The 22325-nt window shown below is 36.4% G+C and overlaps 1 protein-coding gene across 1 annotated transcript; it reads left to right on the forward strand.

Moving 5' to 3' along the window:
- The first annotated feature begins 15709 nt into the window (after positions 1-15709).
- On the forward strand, positions 15710-21676 carry LOC121727200 (methionine aminopeptidase 1). Its single transcript, XM_042114896.1, has 6 exons — positions 15710-15940; positions 16006-16276; positions 16564-16735; positions 19140-19434; positions 20242-20378; positions 21131-21676. The coding sequence occupies exons 1-6, from the start codon at positions 15781-15783 to the stop codon at positions 21230-21232; spliced, it is 1137 nt and encodes a 378-aa protein (XP_041970830.1). The 5' UTR covers positions 15710-15780; the 3' UTR covers positions 21233-21676.
- The last annotated feature ends 649 nt before the right edge of the window (positions 21677-22325 follow it).

Genomic DNA, 22325 nt, shown 5'->3' on the forward strand with positions numbered 1-22325 from the left:
GATCGAGCAAAACCGTATGTGGGTAATTACACTCAAAAATATTAAAATAAAAAAAATTGATGACGATAAAAATATAAAAAAATATTTACGGAGCAAAGGATTTGAAAAGTTAAGGGTGGGTTGGAGCTTGAATACAAAATAAATTATGTACTTATAGCAAATTTGTTTTTATACCCAAGTAATAATTACACAGATAATAATATTATAATTAAATAGAAACAGAAATTAAAAAAATTTTTATGTATGAAATTTTCAACTTACAACTTTTAACAAACACACAATGTACCTACTTAATTCTATGCTCAAAAAAAACATTTTGAACTCTGGCACAAAAGAAACATACAATAAAATAACTCACCATAGACAATAAGTTCACGATCGCGAGATACTTGGCGGTAGTCAGAGCGCGGCCGCCCTCCGCGCCGCCCAGTGACAATCTGCCCAGCCTCAGGGGGTGAGCGCCAACTGGAGGATTTATTTACACAGCATTCTACCTCGGAGCCTCTATAAGCCACTCTTATGTCGTCGCCATAAGGGTGCTCTCAGGGGCAAAATATCTGTGAACACACCGTACGACTCTCTTGACGCCCGATCCGGATTTCACCGGATTTGTTCAGTTTTTTCTAGTATCGAGCTACAATAGGATATTGGATATTACACACCTAAGCTTTATTTTGTTGAAATTCCAATGTTTGGTATTTTGTTCTTATAAACAAAGCTATTTCTATATATTTTGATAAATTCTGGAGTATGTAGGTAAATGTTGCTTGGAGATGAATTTTTACCTTGTTTAAAAAAACATTGGCATTTAAATACTTATAAATTTCTAATAATATAGTTATTTATGAATATTAATTAATAATTTAAAAAAAATAGTAATTTATAAATATTATGCTCCCAAGATTGCCATCTTGGGAACCAAGTCAATAGAGAGAAATTGTACCAGAAGCGTAGTGTGCCTTTGGAGCCCCGTATAAAATTTTGTTTCGGGGCCCTGAGAAAGGTTTGCCTTTCATGAATTTTGTCAATGAAAAAGTTGAAAAGTTTTCAATAATGTTTACTTTTTCGTATTACATATTCCGTACTAGCTGTCCCGGTGAACTTCGTGTCACTTTAAAACCTTCCCTGGACTTCTACAAATATTTTAAGACTAAAATCAGCCCAATCCGTTCAGCCGTTTTCGAGTTTTAGCGTTACTAACACAATTGAAAATCCATTTTTTTTAAATAAGGTTATTGATACGGCACACAGCCATAGTAAAAGGAGGGGAAGTAAGTTATCTTCATACAAAGGCACCGCGCGCGGCTTGTATGTGTGCGCCATAGTATCAATGCGTCGCCATACAAGCCGCGCGCGGTGCCGTTGTATGAAGATAACTTACTTCCCCTCCTTTTACTATGATACAGCAGTACTGAAACTGCGACGCGTTTTTACCCGACTACGGCGAAGCAAAAAGGAGGGTTATGATTTTGGCCTGTATGTATGTATGTATGTATGTGGGTATGGATGTTCATCTGTTCCCTCATAACTTTAAAACTACTAAACGCATTTGGACAAATGAGGTGTCGTTAGAAGCCTCTTGACTGTCCGCTGGTTATAGGCTACATGACATCACGTTAAATTGACTGTAGCACTATCTAGGGGACTGAAAGTAAAGAACAAAAAAATATATTTTTCCTGACAATATCGTGTGGGGTATCAAAAGAAAGAGCTTTATTAGCACATTTCAAATATGTAAACATTATTAGCAATTTCTCACGGGTTCACGAGCAATCACCTGATAATTGCAAGAATTCATAAATCACTTCAATACAATATCTATACAAATACATATTATAATAAAATCGGGATCGGAGGGGGGGATGGGAATAGGAAGGGTGGATCGAGGGGGGGGGGTAGGAGAGGGGGGGGGGGTCGGAGGTAAATGTTGCTTATATATCAAAATGGTGTGGGGGGACTTCGCCTCTGGCCTGTACCAAACCTCCCCCACCTAGAAATGTTGTCGCGTCCCCCCCAAACCCCCCACCCCCTGGAAGTGTAATCGCGTCGTTATTGTTGAGTTTTGATTCTCCTTTTTTAGGAACAAAGTTATTAATTAAAGTGAAATTATTGTACCCTAAACTAAACATACACTTTTTGAGTGTCATTAATTAATTACCATGTCCTCCACATGCTTGGCCCTCGGCCGGAACTTGGGGGGGCTGCTACCCTAAACTAAACATACACTTTTTGACTATCATTTAATTACCTATATGGAGGGCTTGGCCTTCAGCTGGAACTTGGGGGGCTGCGCCCCCCCAAACCCCCCCTCCCTCGTGGAAGTGTTATCGCGTCGTTAATGTTGAGTTTTGTTTCTCCTCTTTTAGGAACGAAGTTATAAATTAAAAGTGAAATTATTGTACCCTAAACTAAACATATTACACTTTTTGACTATCATTTCATTACCTATATGGAGGGCTTGGGCTTTGGCCGGAACTTGGGGGGGGGCTGCGCCCCCCCAAACCCCCCTCCCTCGTGGAAGTGTTATCGCGTCGTTATTGTTGAGTTTCGATTCTCCTCTTTTAGGAACAAAGTTATAAATTATTAAAAGTAAAATTATTGTACCCTAAACTAAACATACACTTTTTGACTATCATTTAATTACCTATATGGAGGGCTTGGGCTTAGGCCGGAACTTGGGGGGGGGGGGGGGGGGCTGCGACGCCCAAACCCCCCCTCCCTCGTGGAAGTGTTATCGCGTCGTTAATGTTGAGTTTTGATTCTCCTTTTTTAGAAACAAGGTTATAAATTAAAAGTGAAATAATTGTACCCTAAACTAAACATACACTTATTTTGGAAAAAAAATATTCATCTCCTTTAAAATGATTACACTATGCTAACGCGGACTAAGTCGCGGGCAACAGATAGTGAATCAGAACCAAATAATTGTAAAACATCCTCATGATCCTCGATCATTTGAGGAGTTGAATAGTTTAAGATCGAGTGAATCTTAGCCCCAAAATAATTGACCACCTACTAGAGCAAAACAGATTAATTATATTATATTAATATAATAAAGGGCATACATACGACCACGGCTATCCTTTAAACATTTCCATATCCCTATAAACTGTTTTCTTGTTTCGTACTTTTTAGAGCGTGTTTTAGTAGTCGGGTTTTAGTTTTTTAAACTTTATTTTTATCCATTATAATATGGTCAATCGTTAGCTTTACCGCTAATACATAATATCTGTTAAAATATCAACGGAATGTTACTAGGCAGCATACGCTTAAAATAAACATTAGCGTAAACCTTGAAACATTTATTGTTTGTCATAACCTACTGAGCCTTTGATGAGGGTTTAATTTACGCTCCAGTTAGTGAGTATTAGAAATATAGCCTTTTAAACGACATATCTTACCTAAGCACTAGGGGTTACAGACACAAACTATTAACAAGCGACGAACAGCCTTCCCATTATGTTGGGGTTCCGAGACTGATGTTTGCTTTAAACCCCCAAATATTCTAAACATAAACCGCTGCGTAACAAATTAAGATAAGGGGTTTTACGTACCATTAAATGCCGGTTTTAAGGCAAAAATTTCGCAAATTGTAGCACAAACTACGGAACCCTAAAGAGCACAGTAAAACCCATCGATTTAAGCAAAATAATATAGTGCCAGAAGGCATAGAACAATTATATTTAATCTACTATCATACATAAACAATTAAATCTAATTATTATACTATCTTAAGTTTTAGCGATTTTTAATGTTGTAACGGTTAAGTTATTTATGCGTGAATATGTCGCTGACAGATTGACTACCACACATACATGTAACATATTGTACAGAGTGTTTCAAATAAGGTATACTAAGCCGAAAGGGAGTAACTCAGGAGTCAAGGGTCACTCAGAACAACTTTTGGAAATTTGCGAAAAAAATTTTGCTTTTCTATAGTAAAAAAGTCACGTGACCAACAAAGTTTCTATGGAAAAATAAGAAGAACAAAAGTTGTTCAGAATGACCACCTGAGTCACCCCCCTTCGGCTTACTATACCTTATTTGAAACACCCTGTATATTTAGTATTTACCTCGTCTGCACTGCGCAGAAACTATTACAATACGACATTAAAACTAAGGCCATGATATTTCTGGGAATCCATTTCCTTTGTTGACGCGACCGGAAAATTAGTGGCGGTTGAAAATGGCAATCCCTGCTTAAGCCCGTGAGGGTATTTCCGATCGCTGAATAACCGCGCTAATTTACTTAATACAATAGCAGATTTTTTTTACTTTTTCAGGGTATTTTTTTAAAGATACGCTGCAAGGAAAAGTAGATATCGTGAATCTCCGTAAGTGTAAAGGTAGCTTTTTGAACTTAAAATAGCCTTTCGAAGCGAGCGTCTATTACTCCAGTCATTACGTCGGAAAAATCGGGTTATGTGTGTGTGGGTAATGCAAATGAACCGAGAAAGCCAAATTTTGGATATTACGTGGGGGATGGCTAGAAAAGCTTAAGTTCAAATTGTTGATCAAAATAAGCTTGTGGGTTTTCTGCCATCTTGAAAAAAGGGCTAAGTTCGATTTTTAGGGTTCTGTAGCCAAATAGCAAAAAACGGAACCCTTATAGATTCGTCATGTCTGTCTGTCTGTCCGTCCGTATGTCACAGCCACTTTTCTCCGAAACTATAAGAGCTATACTATTGAAACTTGGTAAGTAGATGTAGTCTGCGAACCACATTAAGATTTTGATAAAAAAATGGAAAAATTATAAAAAATTTTAGGGGTCGCCATAGGTACAACTGAAGCAAAAAAAAAATTTAATTTTTTCTAACCTGAATAGTTTGCGACAGAGACTCTTCCAAAGTGGTAAATTGTGTGTCCCCCCCTGTAACTTCTAAAGTAAAGTAGAAACACTTCGATCACTAATAGAAACATGATAATTAAAAAAATATATATGATGTACATTACTATAAAACTACCAACGAAAATTGGTTTGAGCGAGATCTAGCAAGTAATTTTTTTTTATACGTCATAAATAGTAAACCTTAATTTAACTTTCATTATATCAACTGAAATATAAAAATAAATCGAAAACCTTTTAATTTCATAGAAATAAACCTTATTGCTGCTGCGGAACCCTTCGTGGGCGAGTCCTTGGCCGATTTTTCATCATAACTCGGTTCCCCGTCGAAATACGAACACTTTTTTTTTATCTCGACTCGAAAAAACTGAATTTAACCCTTTTTTCATGATAGCGGAAAACCCACAAGGTTATTTAATTGGTCGACAATTTGAACTTAAGCTTTTCTAGACATCCCCCAATATCCAAAATTTGGCTTTCTCGGTTCATTTGCATTTCCAAATGTATAATGATATACCGTCAGACGTCAGTGACGGCGCGTTAGTATCGAGCAGTGCTTGAATGACGGTTTCTATAATTTCATACATAGCTGCATGGAACATCTCAGATCTGTAAGTCCGGGGTCACTAATTAGTTTCGCTCGAGGTCAGTTTTAAGAAATGAAAGGACCTTCGCGGTCCACACATTTAAAAAAAAATATTTATTTACATATCATTGCGAAAAGTGTCAATTTTTGTTGCTTGTTTTGAGTAAACCAATTAGTTTCGCTCGCGGTCCGTTTTAAGAAATGAAAAGACCTTCGCGGTCCACACATTTTAAAAAAAAATATTTATTTTTCGCATGATATGTCATTGCGAAAAGTGTAAATTTTTGTTGCTTGTTTGGAGTGAAATTGGTGCAAGCTATTGACATTAAATCCTGAATATGTTCATTGGTAAGTCAAGACCGAAATTTATTTAGAAGTTCATCTTCGAATATACTTTGTCCGCACACAATGGGTCGGTGGTCGGTGGTCCGGATGCGGACCGCGGTCCGCCATTTGGTGACCCCTGGTCACAGTCGCGACTCGCGACGTCACTGACGCTATAAAAATATAGTAATTATTTTTAATCCTAAACAATTTTGGTTGCGACCCGCGACACCAAGACCAAATGAAATAATCCGCCAAGTGCGAGTTGGACTCGCACACGAAGGGTTCCGTACCATAATAGAGCAAAAATAGGCAAAAATAGTGTTTTTTTATTTTAATTTTTAATTTTATTATTAATAATTATTAAATTATAAATACAACTGATTATTTTGTGAACATTTCAAGTGCCTATCTGCTGCCATTATTGAGATCGAACGAAAAAAAAAGCAAAAAAAATCTCGTTTGTTGTATGGGAACCCCCCTTAAATATTTAATTTATTTTGTTTTTAGTATTTGTTGTACAGCGGCAATAGAAATAAGTACGTAATCTGTAAAAATCCAACTCTCTAGCTATTACCGTTCTTGAGTTACAGCCTGGAGACAGACAGACAGACAGACATCGAAGTCTTAGTAATAAGCATAGCTGGGCATTAATAACTCGTTAATCCATTAATCGTTAATTAACGAAGTTAACATTTTGGTTAACGGATTAACTTTTAAGATAACTTTTAAAAATATTAACGGAGTCGTTAACTTCCGTTAATATGCAGAAGTCCGTTAATCGTTAATCCAATGCCTACTATTTACCGCATGGCACCGCGGCGCGGCGCGCAAACAGGTTCAGACAGATAGCAGAGTAGACAGAATGATAGAGTATGCCGACTTAGAACTTATGTTGAAATTTTTAAATTTGACGTATTATGACGAAAATCGTCGCTAGGGTTGATAACTTGTTACCTACGAATTTAAAAATATGACATATTCGATGGACGTATTCCTCTTTGGTCGTATTGTTGTTTGTGTTTTGGCACATGCAAATTAAATTGTCAGAATCCAATTTTGAAATCTTTATTTTAAATATTTAAAAATAAATTATATCAGCCAGCGCGAGGCACATTCCGTTCATAATCCTAGTGAAACCCGACGAATTTGACAGATATTGAAACCTGTCCGTCTCTTTGCAGTCGAACTACTGGTAGTTATGTCTATTGTGCAGATAGTATGAAACGACAAGTGCCAGGCGGGCGGGCAGCGCGGCGACGCGGCACGGCAGCAGCGAGTGAAACAAAAGCAATACTAGATACATTTTCAGGCGCGCGCGAGTGAGAAGAGATATTTTTCGTTTTATGATTTCATTACTCAGCGCCGGTGCTTATGGAGAGAGTGATTTGTTTATTGTTATTATAAATCATTTGCATGTTGATAAAGAAGAGTGCAGTATAATTTAGTTAGGTAGAAATTAGAATACAATAATTATAGAAGTAAGTATTTTGTTTTGTTCCTAACATTTTAACTTCCAAAACCTTAAACCAACAGGTTTTGTATGTACACTAACGCAATGATATAAGTTACAACAAGGCCATATTACATATTAACGGATTAACGATTAACGTTAACTTGAGTTAATTCGTCCGAAATGTAACGCTTTAACGTTTAACGAAGCTAACATTTTTTTTAACGGATTAACGATTAACGAAGTTAAGTATTTGATTAACAGTGCCCATATGGGATAGTAATAGGATAATTTGACGTGGGAGAGCCATGCTTCGGCAAGAATGGGCCGGCTCGACCGGAGGAGGAATACCATGGGCTCACAGAACACTGGCGTGAAACAGCGCTTGCGCTGTGTTTCGCCGAGTGAGTGAGTTTACCGGAGGCCCAATCCCGTACCCTTTTCCTGCAGCTCTTCTGATGCTACGAGTGTCCATGGGCGACGGCAGTTGCTTTCCACTGTGTTATACGCTTGCTTCGAAAGTACAGACAATCAGTTTAATAATATTATTATTGCGCTCAAGAAGATAAGATAAACGTCAGTTTTTCTGGTAAGTGGGAATTAGAAACGCGTTACCTACTCTGCGCAAAATGAAGTGTTGCAAACAAAATATATTTTCAGTCACATTAATAAAAGTAAATTTTAACCTGATACTAGGTATCTATACTGCCCCCCCCCCCCCCCCCCCCCCCCCCCTGCTAAAATCCTGGGTACGCCTATGTTATTAATTAGTTATTTATGACTAGCCTGTTTATTATTAGGTCGTTATAATATACAGTACCTATTATTTCTATAGCTTGTACCAGCCTAATTTAGAATAATTAGTAATAGGGTCCCGTTTTTACCCTTTGGGTAAGGAACCAAAAAAAAAACATAGACTACCTCGTAAAATATGAAAAAGCCTACTGCTCAATTTTATAATGCCTATTTCTTATAGGTATAGTAGATAACAGAGAAACACTTAAAACGTAGATATTAAATTCTTATCGGTCCCATATAAAATCCTTTACGTGAGCAAACAGATCGGCTGGAATAAACACAGACGAAAATAGTATCAAACACTACACAATTCAACGTCAAAACGCCGTGATAGGCGGTGAATGGTGATTCGGTGAATATTATTGACTTGTGTTTTTTTTCTGTTTTTAAGAAAATAATAATATTATTGTGTTTCTTTTATAATACCTAAGTAATTATAATTGTTGGGCGTTTAATGACTCAAAGGTATTGAACTTATTTTCATATTAAATTCATCTAATAAGAAAAAGTGTGAGCTTGTGGTGGTGTGTGTTCTTAGATTTTAATGGTTTTTACACAGTCAGTGCCGTAAATAGGGCGGTGCCACCGGTGCCCAGGCACAGGGCGTAGACTCTGGGGGGCGCAAGAAATAAGAATTGTCAGACCAGACAGATCCTTATTTTTCGAATTGCTCCCGATAAGTTCCCGCTGCGCCCCAGAGATGTTTCCCAATGTAGTAAAAAATATTCCCAATGTAGTAAATAAATATATCCCCAGCCGAACATAACTCGAGCGGCGCGGCTCGTGGCTCGCGCGCGAGTGTAAATCGAGTATTAAGCTGGCTTCCCACGGCCTGATTTCTCACAGTGCCAGGACAGACCGACAGGCCATGGGAACCGTCGCATCCGATGAGGCCTGCGGTGGCCTGATGTCGCCCGTTCGATCCATCGGAAGTCGGTAAGTTCAAAGGCGCGGCGCGGCGTGGCGCAACGGTGCCTGTCGCGGCCTGTACGGGCGCGTCTGCGTCGGTTGTAATCGTTCATTTTACCTGCGGCCGCGCCTGAGCGTACACGCAAATGATGGAGTGGATGAACGAGCTGATATTCGAGTTTTTAGCTCTTTAGAAAATTAACAAGCTTTGGAATAATTCGTCGCCTCAACATAAAAATAAGAATGATTTCTATAATGCGTGGTTACGCATAAAAGCTAATTTATCAGCAGGAGCTATCCCTATCACGGAGTTAAAAAATTTAATGTCTACCTACAGAAAGTTGAAAACCAAAATTAATGATTCTATAATGATCCTCCGTATCACTGCTCATGTTGGAATGTCAGTCAACAGGCTGACATCTGCCGTGGGAACACTCACGTACAGGCCGTGACAGGCCTACACAGGTGGGGCAGCGCCTGGCGAGGCCTGTCGCCTAGCGGGTCGTGGGAATCCACCTTTAGAGTTTTAGCCATCTGATTCATTCATCTCGTATAATACGAGATTTATACTCGCGTCTCGTGGCTCGGCTCGCGGCGCGTCTCGCAGCTCGCGTCGAAGCGCGAGTGTAAACACAAAGCTCACGTCCCCCTCGAGCTCCTTTGGAAATCGCTCCCGACGCGAGCCCTGCGAGCCGCGCCGTGAGACGAGACGCGAGCTCGAGTTTACACTCAGGGCTCGCGGCGCGTCTCGCGGCTCGCCTCGTGGCTCGCGCGCGAGTGTAAATCGACTATCAGAGAAATTGTTTTACAGGTGATAGCGGACCAACGTCATTTGGTCGGGCTATGTCAATTCAATGTGATGTGACCGGATCACGGAGCTAATACAATTAGCTCCGTGGACCGGATTGACATACCTACTATGTTAAACAAACATATTAGCTCCGTGGACTGGATTGACATACTATGTTAAACCAACATATTAGCTGCGTGGACTGGATTGACATACCATGTTAAACCAACATATTAGCTCCGTGGACTGGATTGACATACTATGTTAAATCAACATATTAGCTCCGTGGACTGGATTGACATACTATGTTAAACCAACATATTACCTCCGTGGACTGGATTGACATACTATGTTAAACCAACATATTAGCTCCGTGGACTGGATTGACATACTATGTTAAACCAATATATTTTATTATTAGCTCCATGGACTGGATTGACATAATTTTATATTAAACCAACATAATTTGGTTGCGTTACGTCAAACCATAAAGTTATAGTTTGTGCGTTATAAGATGATATGGGTGACAGTTTTCATATTCCTTGCTACGGGTTTTTTTTTACAAGAAAACAAAAAAAAACAAAATGTAATAAATTATATTCCATCTACAAAAACAAATGTTTCCTATAATTGTAAATGAATAAAAAATAAAAGTTGCTAAATGCTAACTTATTAATATAAAATTATAAATATTAACTGTGAAATAGGAGTATAAAATTATTGTTACGAAAACATTTGAAAAATATCAGATGCATGAAACGGAACTTATGTCAATAGAGATTGACTCTGTTGAATCGAAATCAAATCGATAAAAAAGGGCGGCCTTCTTAAATCGCCGGCACCACTGAATTGTCAGTACGAAATCGATAATTTCGATTGCAATTTCTTTACGAAGTGATTCCATTTTTTTAAATTATCGATTAATGTTTGTTAGGTAACTTACCTACTATTGTCAATTATAATGTGTCACGCATATCATCATAAAACGCACAAACTATAATATACCTAGCGAGGTATAATAAGTATATGCGTCAAACCTGACCAACGTGCCGACTGCCGACAGATCACGATTGACATTGAAATGATATAAACCGTTATCCGACTAAAAGACGTAGGTCCACCATCGGCCTGTGAAAAATTTATTTGATCGTACATTAATAAGTGAAAGGGTTCATGGAAACGTGATTATAATAATAATGTGGAAGTGGAATTACCTTAAGTAGGTATATCCTAAATAAAAATGTCTTTATTTATTCTGCACCAGGCAGGCTTAGGCAACAGTGCTTTAAGTAGGTATGATTTTTTGCAGGCAAGTCTATATGACTGATTTGGTAATAAAATAATCTAAAATTTGATATACTTAACTTTCGATTTAAGTTAGGAGAACGATGGAGCCACCTACATTGACTTACCTGTTCACATCGGCTTGCCAGGCAAAGAAATGAGTAGGCAATTCATTTGGTTATCAAAAGAATGAAAGTGATGAAAAAAAAAATCGATTATAGTTAATTTAATTAAAAAGGCATGTATTTAAATCAATAACTGTATATTCACTTTTCTCGATCAAAATATTTGAAAGTTTCACCAAAAATACTGACTTGCACACTAATTATGCACCCTAAATAATGCGAATTCAGCATACTATTTAAAGTTATTTGCGAAACTGTTTTACTGAACGAATAACTATTGCTAAAATAGTTTATCTAAGAATTCCTTAGTTCAACAAACATACTACAACTTTTTAAAGGAAAACCATCACCTAAATTACTTTTAGGAACATCATTTATTCTAAATAAAACACAATTTAATCTCTTATGTTCATATTATAATTAAGAACACATAAAAATCATCAAGTGCTAACCTAACATGGACTAAACTTTGGCACAGTGAATGGTAACTCAGTTAACAATAATAATAAACAATCGGCAAAGAGCGAGTCGGATTCGCGCACAAAGGGTTCCTTACCGATATATTGCAAAATATTTAAGCCTCCGGCTTAGGAATTGCACTCTAGGGGTTGACAAGCTACTAAAGAAAAAAAAAGAAAAAACAACTGGCTTCAATTATGAGTCGACGGAGCCCCGCTACGCGGGGCTCCTACTTCTGGGTGGTTCACAAAAAATAACCACGATGGCTAAGGCGGGAGCGTAGCGCAGCGTAGCTCCCGCCTTAGCCATCTAACCTAACCCAATCAAGTCGTATTGGGCCAACATTGTAATTAATTATTTAAGAATCATTAATGGGTCCACCCACGTGGATCGATGCAGATTTTCCCCGGAAAAAGTATGTGGAAATATTCCGAAATCCAAACTTAATAGTAATTTGGCTCATTACTTTTTATTCTGCTAAAAATATAAACAATTACCAAAAAAGTGCAGTGACTTGTATGAGAATCATATGAGAAAAGCGGTCACGAGTTTCCGCCGTCAACCGACCCGCGGCGTTGCCGTAGCTTAGCAACGATATCCAAGAGGCCTATAGAAATTGATTTTATTGTGGTGCCTTTTGATGCCTTTTGATATCGTTTTTAGAAATTCCTTTGTAAGATTGTCCAATTTAGAGTGCAAGTTAGTATTTTTGATAAACAATTTAAATGTTAGTTTTACAAATAATATATCAGATGTATGAACCATATTTTTGGTGTGAATTCGGTTATAAAGGTCGTCTCGTTTTGTATGATGTTTAAGTTTTTTTTGAGGGACATGTTCAGTTAATCAATTGTTTTTTTTATCAGCATTAGTTTTTCTGGTATGCATTCAGTTAATTAGCGGAGTTAAGGTAGTGTGCTGAAAAATTATTCTGATGTGCATTTAATAATATCCCAATTAAAAATAGCCATGAACACTTTTAGATAGGCAAGTAATTATAAGCATATTTGCTACGAATAATAAAAACTTAGGAATCGTAACTCCCATACTATTACCGTTTTAAATTTGGTTCCTTTTGATCTGTCATGTAACATCAGCCTAGTACCGCTCAAGGTCACCTAAATATTGCAAATGTATTGAAATGTGTACCTAAGGTACACTTTTTTGACAAGTATTGTGGAGCATGTTTTTTGACGGAATTACTTTTCTTTAGTTTTTATTATTCGTAGCATATTTGTTTATAAATTATATTTGATAAAAAATATGTATCATCTATGGTTATCAGATCGGTGAAGGTCGATCTCCCACCTGCTCTTAGACCATTTAATTAGGGATTGTCATTATTATTATCACCCACGCTGCACCTAAAACGGAAGTTATTGCTGTGTTTATAATTCAGTTAGCAAAGTAGAAAGAAGCTAGGTTTGCGTTTTAATATTATGCTTTTGACTTTGATAATATTAATAATTTTGGATTAGTGTTGGTTTATTTACTCCTAAAATCTGTGGTTTATGCCTCGTTTTATTTTACATAATATAGACCGTACAAAATATAAAGAAAATATTTTCTCAAAGTTGATTAAGATTTAAGAGGTAGGTACTGACATAGGTACAACTTGTACCTATGGTAGGAAGGTATTAGGTACCTACTTGTATCGTACAAGACGTAATACCTTCCTACCTTATTCATTATTAATGATTTCTTATTTTGCAGACAAAAATATTTATTACGAAAATATGAATACTACAGAACTTTTAGCAGCCTGGAATTTTTTGTATACTCGTAGTAGAAACATTTGTATTCGTTCTTACGATTTATCAGATGGTTGGCTTTATTACATGCGAAAAATTTTTATGCGTAAGTATTAAAAATGTTTTAAAATTTCGCGCGTTTTTTGTTAACTTCAAGTATTCGTGAACTGTAAAACAGTTTTGGCTTCGAAGTGCATGTTAACTGAAATTAATGGGTGTTAAAAACGAAATTTTTGCAGCGTACTTATTTGATTTAAAAAATATGATATATTTTTGGCAAATGGCTATCTATGAAATTATTACGAAGAAGATGTACAAGATTATTTGAGCTGTCAATAATTGTCATTTGTCTTTTTTGAGTTTTGTCCATAGATTAAGTATTATAGTATAGATGACGTAGTCTTAGCCCGTCATCGCGTGGCCATTTTGTGCTTATTTTCATACAAGTATATTTTCTTGAATATTTCTATTTGTCGATTATTTCGAAGCACATTATGATACAGGAAAAAAAGTCATTTAGTTCATGATATCGATAAACTATAGTTCAAGTTTTTTTTTTTTATGAAATAAGGGGGCAAATGAGCAAACGGGTCACCTGATGGAAAGCAACTTCCGTCGCCCATGGACACTCGCAGCATCAGAAGAGCTGTAAGTGCGTTGCCGGCCTTTTAACCTTTTAATCCCCAAGCGGCCGGATCCGGCCGCCACAGATTATACTGCAGCAATTCCGTCTACACCCAAGCGGCCGGATGTGGCCGCGCTCTTTCGTTCGATTGAATTACGTATTTCGTTGACTTAGAGACTACTTTTGTATGAAGAAGTTTGGTTAGTTATGATCTACGATAAATTTGCCACATTCTGAATGCAAAATATTATACAATCTGTGGTCGACGAATATTTGTCAGTCATTTGAAAATCGTGAATGTTTCGTGTGTGTTCTGCCATGTTGTGTTGTTTGTTTGATATTATTGATGGATTTAACGAATGTAAGTAGTAAAATAGTTTAATTTATTAATTATAATTTATAAATAGTTTTAGATAATCATTTGAAAGAAATACTTACATCGTAATAACTTCTAGTTTACACGAGAAAATTTGGTTGTTATTTATGTGATTTGAACGCGATTTGTTTAATATTTTTGTAAATAATTGACGTTAAAAGCGTATATTATCGTGTACAAAACGAATTAGATCCTAGTAATAGTATATAATAGTATCGTTTTAATAAAATAATCAAGATAAAAATTACCTATTTATAACGGCTTTTTGCCGGCCGCGGCCATTTTGAACTTTATTTGTATTGCACTAAGGACGAAGTTTGCTTGTGTATAATACCAAAACCGGTTTTTATTACTCTTATCTCTTATCTGTTTATTGATAACAAGTTAAGTTATTTCAAAGAATTGTTTACATAAACAGTTTGTATAGCTCTGTGTTATTGAGATTATAATAATGTATTAATATATTTGTTGCGAAATAGTTAGAAACATAGATTTCAAAGTTTACAGTGATGAGACAAATATCACATCTGACTAAATACTATATTATGATGGCTTGATAGATAGAAAATTTAACATATATTATAATATTTTTCACACAAACATAAAATATGGATTAGATGTAAGGTTATTACATTATTTGTTCAAAGAGGGTAGGCCGGGTGCCATTTTTTTTTTGCAAACCACGTACCCTACATTTTTGCAAAGATTTTGGCACTTACTGAAGGGTTAAGAGGGAATAGGGTAATACGGGAGGGTAGGGAAGGGAAGGGAAGGGAATAGTTGAGGGTAGGGAAGGGAATAGGGTAGGGGTTAGGGGATTGGGCCTCCGGTAAACTCACTCACTCGGCGAAACACAGCGCAAGCGCTGTTTCACGCCAGTTTTTTGTGAGAACGTGGTATTTATCCGGTCGAGCCGGCCCATTCGTGCCGAAACATGGCTCTCCCACGTATAAAAGTGATGATCAAGTGATGAGAATCCGTAAACACATGTAAAAAGCTATGCAATTTTTGTAGCCAAATTATTAATTAATGTGACATTTTTAGCACTAATGCCATAAATAGCACGAATAAGGGATTATTAAACTTATAAATTATCTTTTTAGCTTACAAAAATACCGATTGAAAAGCCCAAAAAACGTTGTTCAAAAATTTATTATTTAGCGGAACCACAAAACTCAACAATATCTAGCATTAAATGTTCACTAAAAACCTTTATTAACACTTTTATTACATGAAATATGCAGACCGACTCCCTTGTTATGTCCTAGTAAGTAGGACATAACTTTACACGCTTTTGACGTTTATACACCGATATAAGGCTCTCTCCAGTCTATAGTATCTCAATGGTTTTGTCATTCGCTGTCACTTGTCAGATGTCGGCGAGTGTCAACTGTCAAAGTGCATAATTCGAAAAATTCTTTTGAGGATAGAATTTGCCTAAAATTACAAAAAAAATGGCTGCTATTGGAATGTGCGAAACCCCTGGTTGTAAATCAGTTGCACAGTTGCAATGCCCGACTTGTATAAAACTCGGTATACAGGGCTCGTTCTTTTGTAACCAGGACTGCTTCAAGAAATCCTGGAAAACGCACAAAGTCATTCATTCACTAGCAAGTAGGTCTTTATAGGTTAGGTTTCTCTTTATTTTAGTGCAATATAACAGTGATGATTTGTTGTAGAGGGTGAAAATACTGATGGTTCAAACGTCGAATTTAATCCTTGGCCGTCCTACAATTTTACCGGTAAGCTGCGGCCTTTCCCACCGGGACCCAAGCGTACTGTACCGCCGCATATAGGCCGTCCGGATTACGCCGATCATCCCACCGGCTTCCCTGCATCAGAGAATGAAGCGAAGGGTTCGGGTCATATAAAAGTTCTTGACGATGAGGAAATCGAAGGAATGCGCGTTGCTTGCCGACTGGGAAGAGAAGTTTTAGACGAGGCAGCCAAGTGAGTAATGTACTGGTGAACTTAAGTTAAATTTTGTGTGTGTTATGCTTACTTACAACTTTATATGTGGCAGTGCAAACAAAAAGGTACCTTGTCACGGGTATTGAGTAATGCATAGTAAAAAGTAGATTAAATTTGCTATCAATACAAAAAAGAAAATTCTGGCTCTAGGTGGAACCACTATTTTTTTATACATTTTTGAAATTGGACTTCTGTAATCCATAAGTTGAGAAAGTTGCACTTAAATTAAAAATGCAATATTTTTATTCCTATTCTGCATATTTCAGGGTTTGTGATGTTGGTGTGACTACAGATGAAATAGACAGAGTTGTTCATGAAGCTTGCATTGAAAGGGAGTGCTACCCGAGCCCGCTGAATTATCACAATTTCCCCAACAGCTGCTGTACGTCAGTGAATGAGGTTATATGCCACGGGATACCTGATACACGCCCATTAGAGGTTGGTCAAATTTTACGGCTTTTAGCTTACCACACAATTATACCCATGTACAAAATAAACAAGTAAAAGATATGGGTAAGGCCGCCAGAATTGTCAAATAGTTACACAAAAGATTTTGTGTTACGTTACACAAAAGTGACACAATTTTTGGATAAAGGTGGTTTCATAATAGTGAAATAAATTACCTACAATTTTTTTAATTTTATTTCTATAAGACGATTTAATACAAGACAAAATGTGTGTCTGGGTTGGTTGGTTGACACAGGTGTACAACATGTAAGTAACTCACAACATCAAAACCATTACTACGGCTCATCATTAAATCATTAAATCAGCTGTTCCATACTTTTCAAGTGAAGTCAGTTGAAATAAAATTCCTATTTTTTTTCACATTTTAAGTGTTATTTCCATACAAAAGTCATTTGTGATGATGAGCCCGAGTAGTAGTTTTCAAGTTATGCGTTAATTTAGTTACACAAAAGACTTAGAATTTACAACAATTTTAGATAATATTTCGGTTATTTATTGCAACTAGGCATTAATGGGCGATTTATAATATACCTTTGACCTCATCGCTAACAAACTAATACAACTAGCTGTTGCCCGCGACTTCGTCCGCGTGGACTTCAGTTTATAGCGCGCGGTGTCAACAAAATTGGTGTCAAAAGCCTGGTACCCCTTAAATCAAAATACCCAAAACAGCCGTGTAGTGTGCACAAAATATGTTTTTTTTTATTTAATTAAACTTTTTTATACCAAATTTTAAAGCATATTTAGCATTACACAACTTTAGCTTTGCCCAATGCCCATAAACTATTTATTATTGGTAGACAAACTGTTTCTGATATCTATATTGGTAGGTGAGTTATTTAATAACATGTATAACAATCGAAATAATCGCAAATATTAACTCAACATGGTACCATCTCTTATAGAAATACATATGAGCAAGCGATAGCGCGATCTAGGCGACTCTTGGCGCCATCTGTTCCAATTTTTGGAACTAACTTAATTTGAACAAATTTATGCATAAACACCTCCTTACAACCCCTTTTTCCAGTAAGAAGTAGCCTATGTCCTTTCTCAGGCTTTAAACTATCTGTGTACAAAATTTCATTACAATCGGTTAGTTATAAAAATATTGAATTGCAAGCAAATGACAAAAATTAGTTTTATTATTTTTAATTTTTATACATGAAAGTACTAAATAATATACTTAGTAGGGACGTCAACATGATCCAGGGGGGGGCAGCCGCCCCCCCCTGCCCCCCCCCCCCCCCCCTCGGTACGCCCATGATTTGATATCTAAGTTGGTAGGTGAGTTATTACTTATTAGTTATTAACGTGTACTTATAACAATCGAAAGAATCGAAAAACGTATCTCAACAGGGTACCACTTATAGAAATACTCATGAGCAAGCGATAGCGCGATCTAGGGGACTCTTGGCGCCATCTATTTTGAGTTTTTGGAACTAACTTAATTTGACCAAATTTACGCATTTTCACCTCCTTACAACCCCTTTTTCCAGTTAAAAAGTAGCCTATGCCCTTTCTCAGGCTTTAGACTATCTGTGTACAAAATTTCATTACAATCGGTTCAGTAGTTTTGGCGTGAAAGCGAGACAAACAGACAGAGATACTTTCGCATTTATAATATTAGTATAGATAACATTAAAATATCTGTTTATTACCTCAGAATTCACATTTACTTTTATTTTTTTCCACATAAACAAAAACGTAACAACCAGTTTAGACTCATTTACTCCTGAAACAATAAACCTAGCATTTTTTTCTTAATTTTGTTGATGACAGTGCTGCCGTGCTAACACTGCATTTGCACTTTGACTCTTTAAATAGTAGCTTTGTTATAAAAATTCGTCATACAAATAATACGTAACACAAAATAAAAAGCCATATTTTATTTTTAACTATCGATAAAACAAGTCAGTTGAAGGGCTTTCGCAACAATATTAATATTAGAGCAAGGGACTATCATCTAATTCTTCGATGGTATACTTATTATTCAGATATTCTCTTCAATCAAACGTCAAAAACGTCACACAAATAAATTGACAATTTTGGCGGCCATATACATTTTTAAATTGAATATTTTGGTTTTAAATAGTCCATAATAATAATTTGTAATATCAATTTCTAATCAGTAATATTGAGTTGAGACACAATCTTTACAATATACTCTTAAATGTCTTATTTGTAGGAAGGTTTTCTCAATGTAAAGACCAAAAATATCCAAATTTTGACATATCTAACTAAATATGAATTATAAAACTTTTTCTTTCTTACTTGAGACTGGCAAATGTTTTGCTTATAAAAAAGAAGAAGGAAATTTGATGATCAAAATGTAATTTCCCAATTTTTATAATTATTGATTTGTAATTTACAGGATGGTGATGTGTGCAATGTGGACGTGACAGTTTATCATCGAGGCTTCCATGGTGATTTAAATGAGACATTCTTTGTTGGAAATGTGTCCGATTCTACTAAAAAGCTTGTCCAGGTCACATATGAGTGTCTCCAGAAGGCTATAGAAATCGTGAAGCCGGGGGAAAAGTATAGAGAGATTGGCAATGTGATTCAGAAGCATGCTCAGGCACATGGCCTTAGTGTGGTCAGGTCGTACTGTGGCCACGGAATTCATAGACTCTTTCACACTGCTCCTAATGTGCCACATTATGCGAGTAAGTTTCATTTGTCATTTTTAAATTAGTAGTTATATTGCTAAGAATAGCCTTTTGTTCAATTCACCACCCAGTAAATATTACAATAAGAGTTGTTTAATTAGCAATAGTTGAATGTGGTGAAGTTGCCCCTTCTCTGGTTGAACAAAAGGCTATAATAATCTATATATTAATACGTGAGCCAAAAACTTTGTATCCCTTTTGACGAAAAATGGGGAAACGTAGGTGAATGAAATTTTGCACAGTTATAGTTTATATGGTGAAGGAGTGCATCGAGCTAATATTATTTTGAAATTATGCGTTTATCATACATTTTTTTAACAAATAAAATATTACACACACTACAACACACAGACAAGGAAAAATTACAGATTTTTGAGTGACAAGCCTATACATACAATTTATAGTATTTTATTTATGGTCGAGGTCTGTTGACAACAAGGTGACAAATTGAAAATGGATTATAGTTTTTTTTTTATTGAATCTGAGATACTATTAGGCAATGCTTACACAGCCAGTCTGAGATCAGGTGAGTCCCAGAGATAAGAGTTGAAAAAAATATGATAAAGTTAATATTTTTATTAGTAGTCCTATTAATGTCGTTGAAACTAAGGTCGAATTTCGACCATTGGGCGATCTCTAGTAATAATAATTGTTAAGAATATCCATGACATTCTCATGATGACAACGGTGAAATGTTCTGACTTGCTTATATTGCTAATGACAATAAAAAAATGTACACACACTTTCGCATTTATAATATTAGTATGGATTGCTACTTCTTTATTTTATCTTTCCTTTTTCCAGAAAACAAAGCTGTCGGTGTGATGAAGCCGGGACACTGCTTTACCATAGAGCCAATGATCAACGAAGGTGGGTGGCGTGATGAACAGTGGCCCGATCACTGGACAGCGGTCACTGCTGATGGCATGAGGTCTGCCCAGGTAATACAAACTTCTGAAAATATATCATGTAAAATACTCATTTTAAGTTATCCTTAAAATTAAACTTAAACAATAATAATTTTAAATAGGTTAACAGCAACGTTAAGGTTGTAAATTATAACAATAAAAAACGTCAAATTGGAAACTCCATTTTGATGAACTCCTAGTGTCAATCTCACTTCTAAGACAAATCTAACAATATAATATATCTCAAGCAAAGCAAAAATTATGTATCTCGTATGGGGCCCTTTGATTATATTATTAAAATACAATTCAGTATTTTGTGTACATTTCAAGCTACTATCTTAATTTTCAGCCTACCTGCTACCATTATTGATATTGAGCAAAGGAGCCCAAAAATCGCGTTGGTTGTATGGGAATCGGGAGCCTCCTCTAAATAGTAATTTTGTTTTGTATGTTTTGTTATAGCGGCAAGAGATAGCATCACTTCTGAAAATTTCAACTGTCTAGCTTGGTTCTTGAGATAAAGCCTGGAAGCAGGCAGCCAAGTCCTAGGCCCGTATTTTTGGTCAGTACTCAAGATGCATCTCGGTCTCAAGACACGGTTAAGGCTCTGTGATTGGTTGGCTGTCAAAATTTGGACCAATCACAGAGCCGAACCGCGTCTTGAGGCCGGGTCGCATCTTAAGTACTGACCAAAAATACGGGCCTTAGTAATAGGGTCCCCCATCCTACTCTCTGAGTATAGAACTCTATAAAGGAACTAAAACCCTAAAATTGTTTGATTCCAGTTTGAACAAACACTTCTCGTGACGGAGACAGGGTGCGACATCCTCACGCAGCGAGCTTCGGGACGTCCGTGGTTCATGGATCAACTGGAGAACCTCAAGTAACGTCCACACGCTCAGTTTACAAACAATATTCCAAAGTGCAATATCTTAACACAGCATATAAACGATTTTTTTTTTTAATTTTGATTTTGGAATGACTAAGGCTATATCCCTAGGATACAAGGTTTTTAAAGTATGCATTTATACTGTTTGTGACGTACAGCAATAAGTTATTTGTGTCAAAAAATAAACTAGTTTCCTCAAAGGACTTAAATTTTTTGAAGTCTCATCAAGTCATCACCTTCGCCCATAGATAAAGACTGATATAGAACCATTTTTTGCAAAAGCTAAACAAAACCTGTCAAATTATGCATCACCTAATTTAACTGATAAACTATAATAATATTGTAAAATTATTTAATTTAAAACTACTAACTTTTGTTATTATAGAGTATACAATTTGAAAATTTTGTAAATGAAGTGTTTGAAATATAAGCTAATTCAAAAATATTATGTCTATTATTTCAAAATTTTCTAATTACTTTTTTTTCTCATTTGCATGAGCAAACGCCCAAGCGTCATGAATATTCTCCATACAGAGTTAAAAAACGTTACTCTTTCAGCGCTGCAACTTTTACAGTGAACTCTAAAGCTGCGCGTGCACTGGATCGGAATCGGAGCGTACGGATTTGTTGCTTTGTATTGATTTGTATGGTGCTGCGTGCACTGGATCGGCATTTCTGCGCCTGAGACCGGAATTTATGCCGATGACGTCATCCGCAGCCGCGTCTGTGGGTCAATTTATATCTTTAGTGCAGAGTCAAAGCGCATCGAAACAAAGTATCAAAACTGAACATAGCAAATCCAACCTTAACTACAAAGCATTAACGCACACATTTAATATATATATTAATAACTAAATTGCCGATGCGGAATCCGAATGCAGTGGACGCACACCATCGGCATTTCGTAAATGACGACGCTCCGTCCGCTCCATACGCTCCGATTCTGATCCAGTGGACGCGCAGCTTAACCCATTTAGACCCAAACGAAACTGAGCCATGGAAAATATGAAATTTCTTTATTAATTTATAGAAACCAATAAAATTATAAGGAAAACACAAAGAAACTTATTTTATTTTTAATTCTTATATTA

This window comes from Aricia agestis, chromosome 5 (assembly GCF_905147365.1).
Source record: "Aricia agestis chromosome 5, ilAriAges1.1, whole genome shotgun sequence".
In the NCBI taxonomy this organism is placed as follows: Eukaryota; Metazoa; Arthropoda; class Insecta; order Lepidoptera; family Lycaenidae; genus Aricia; species Aricia agestis.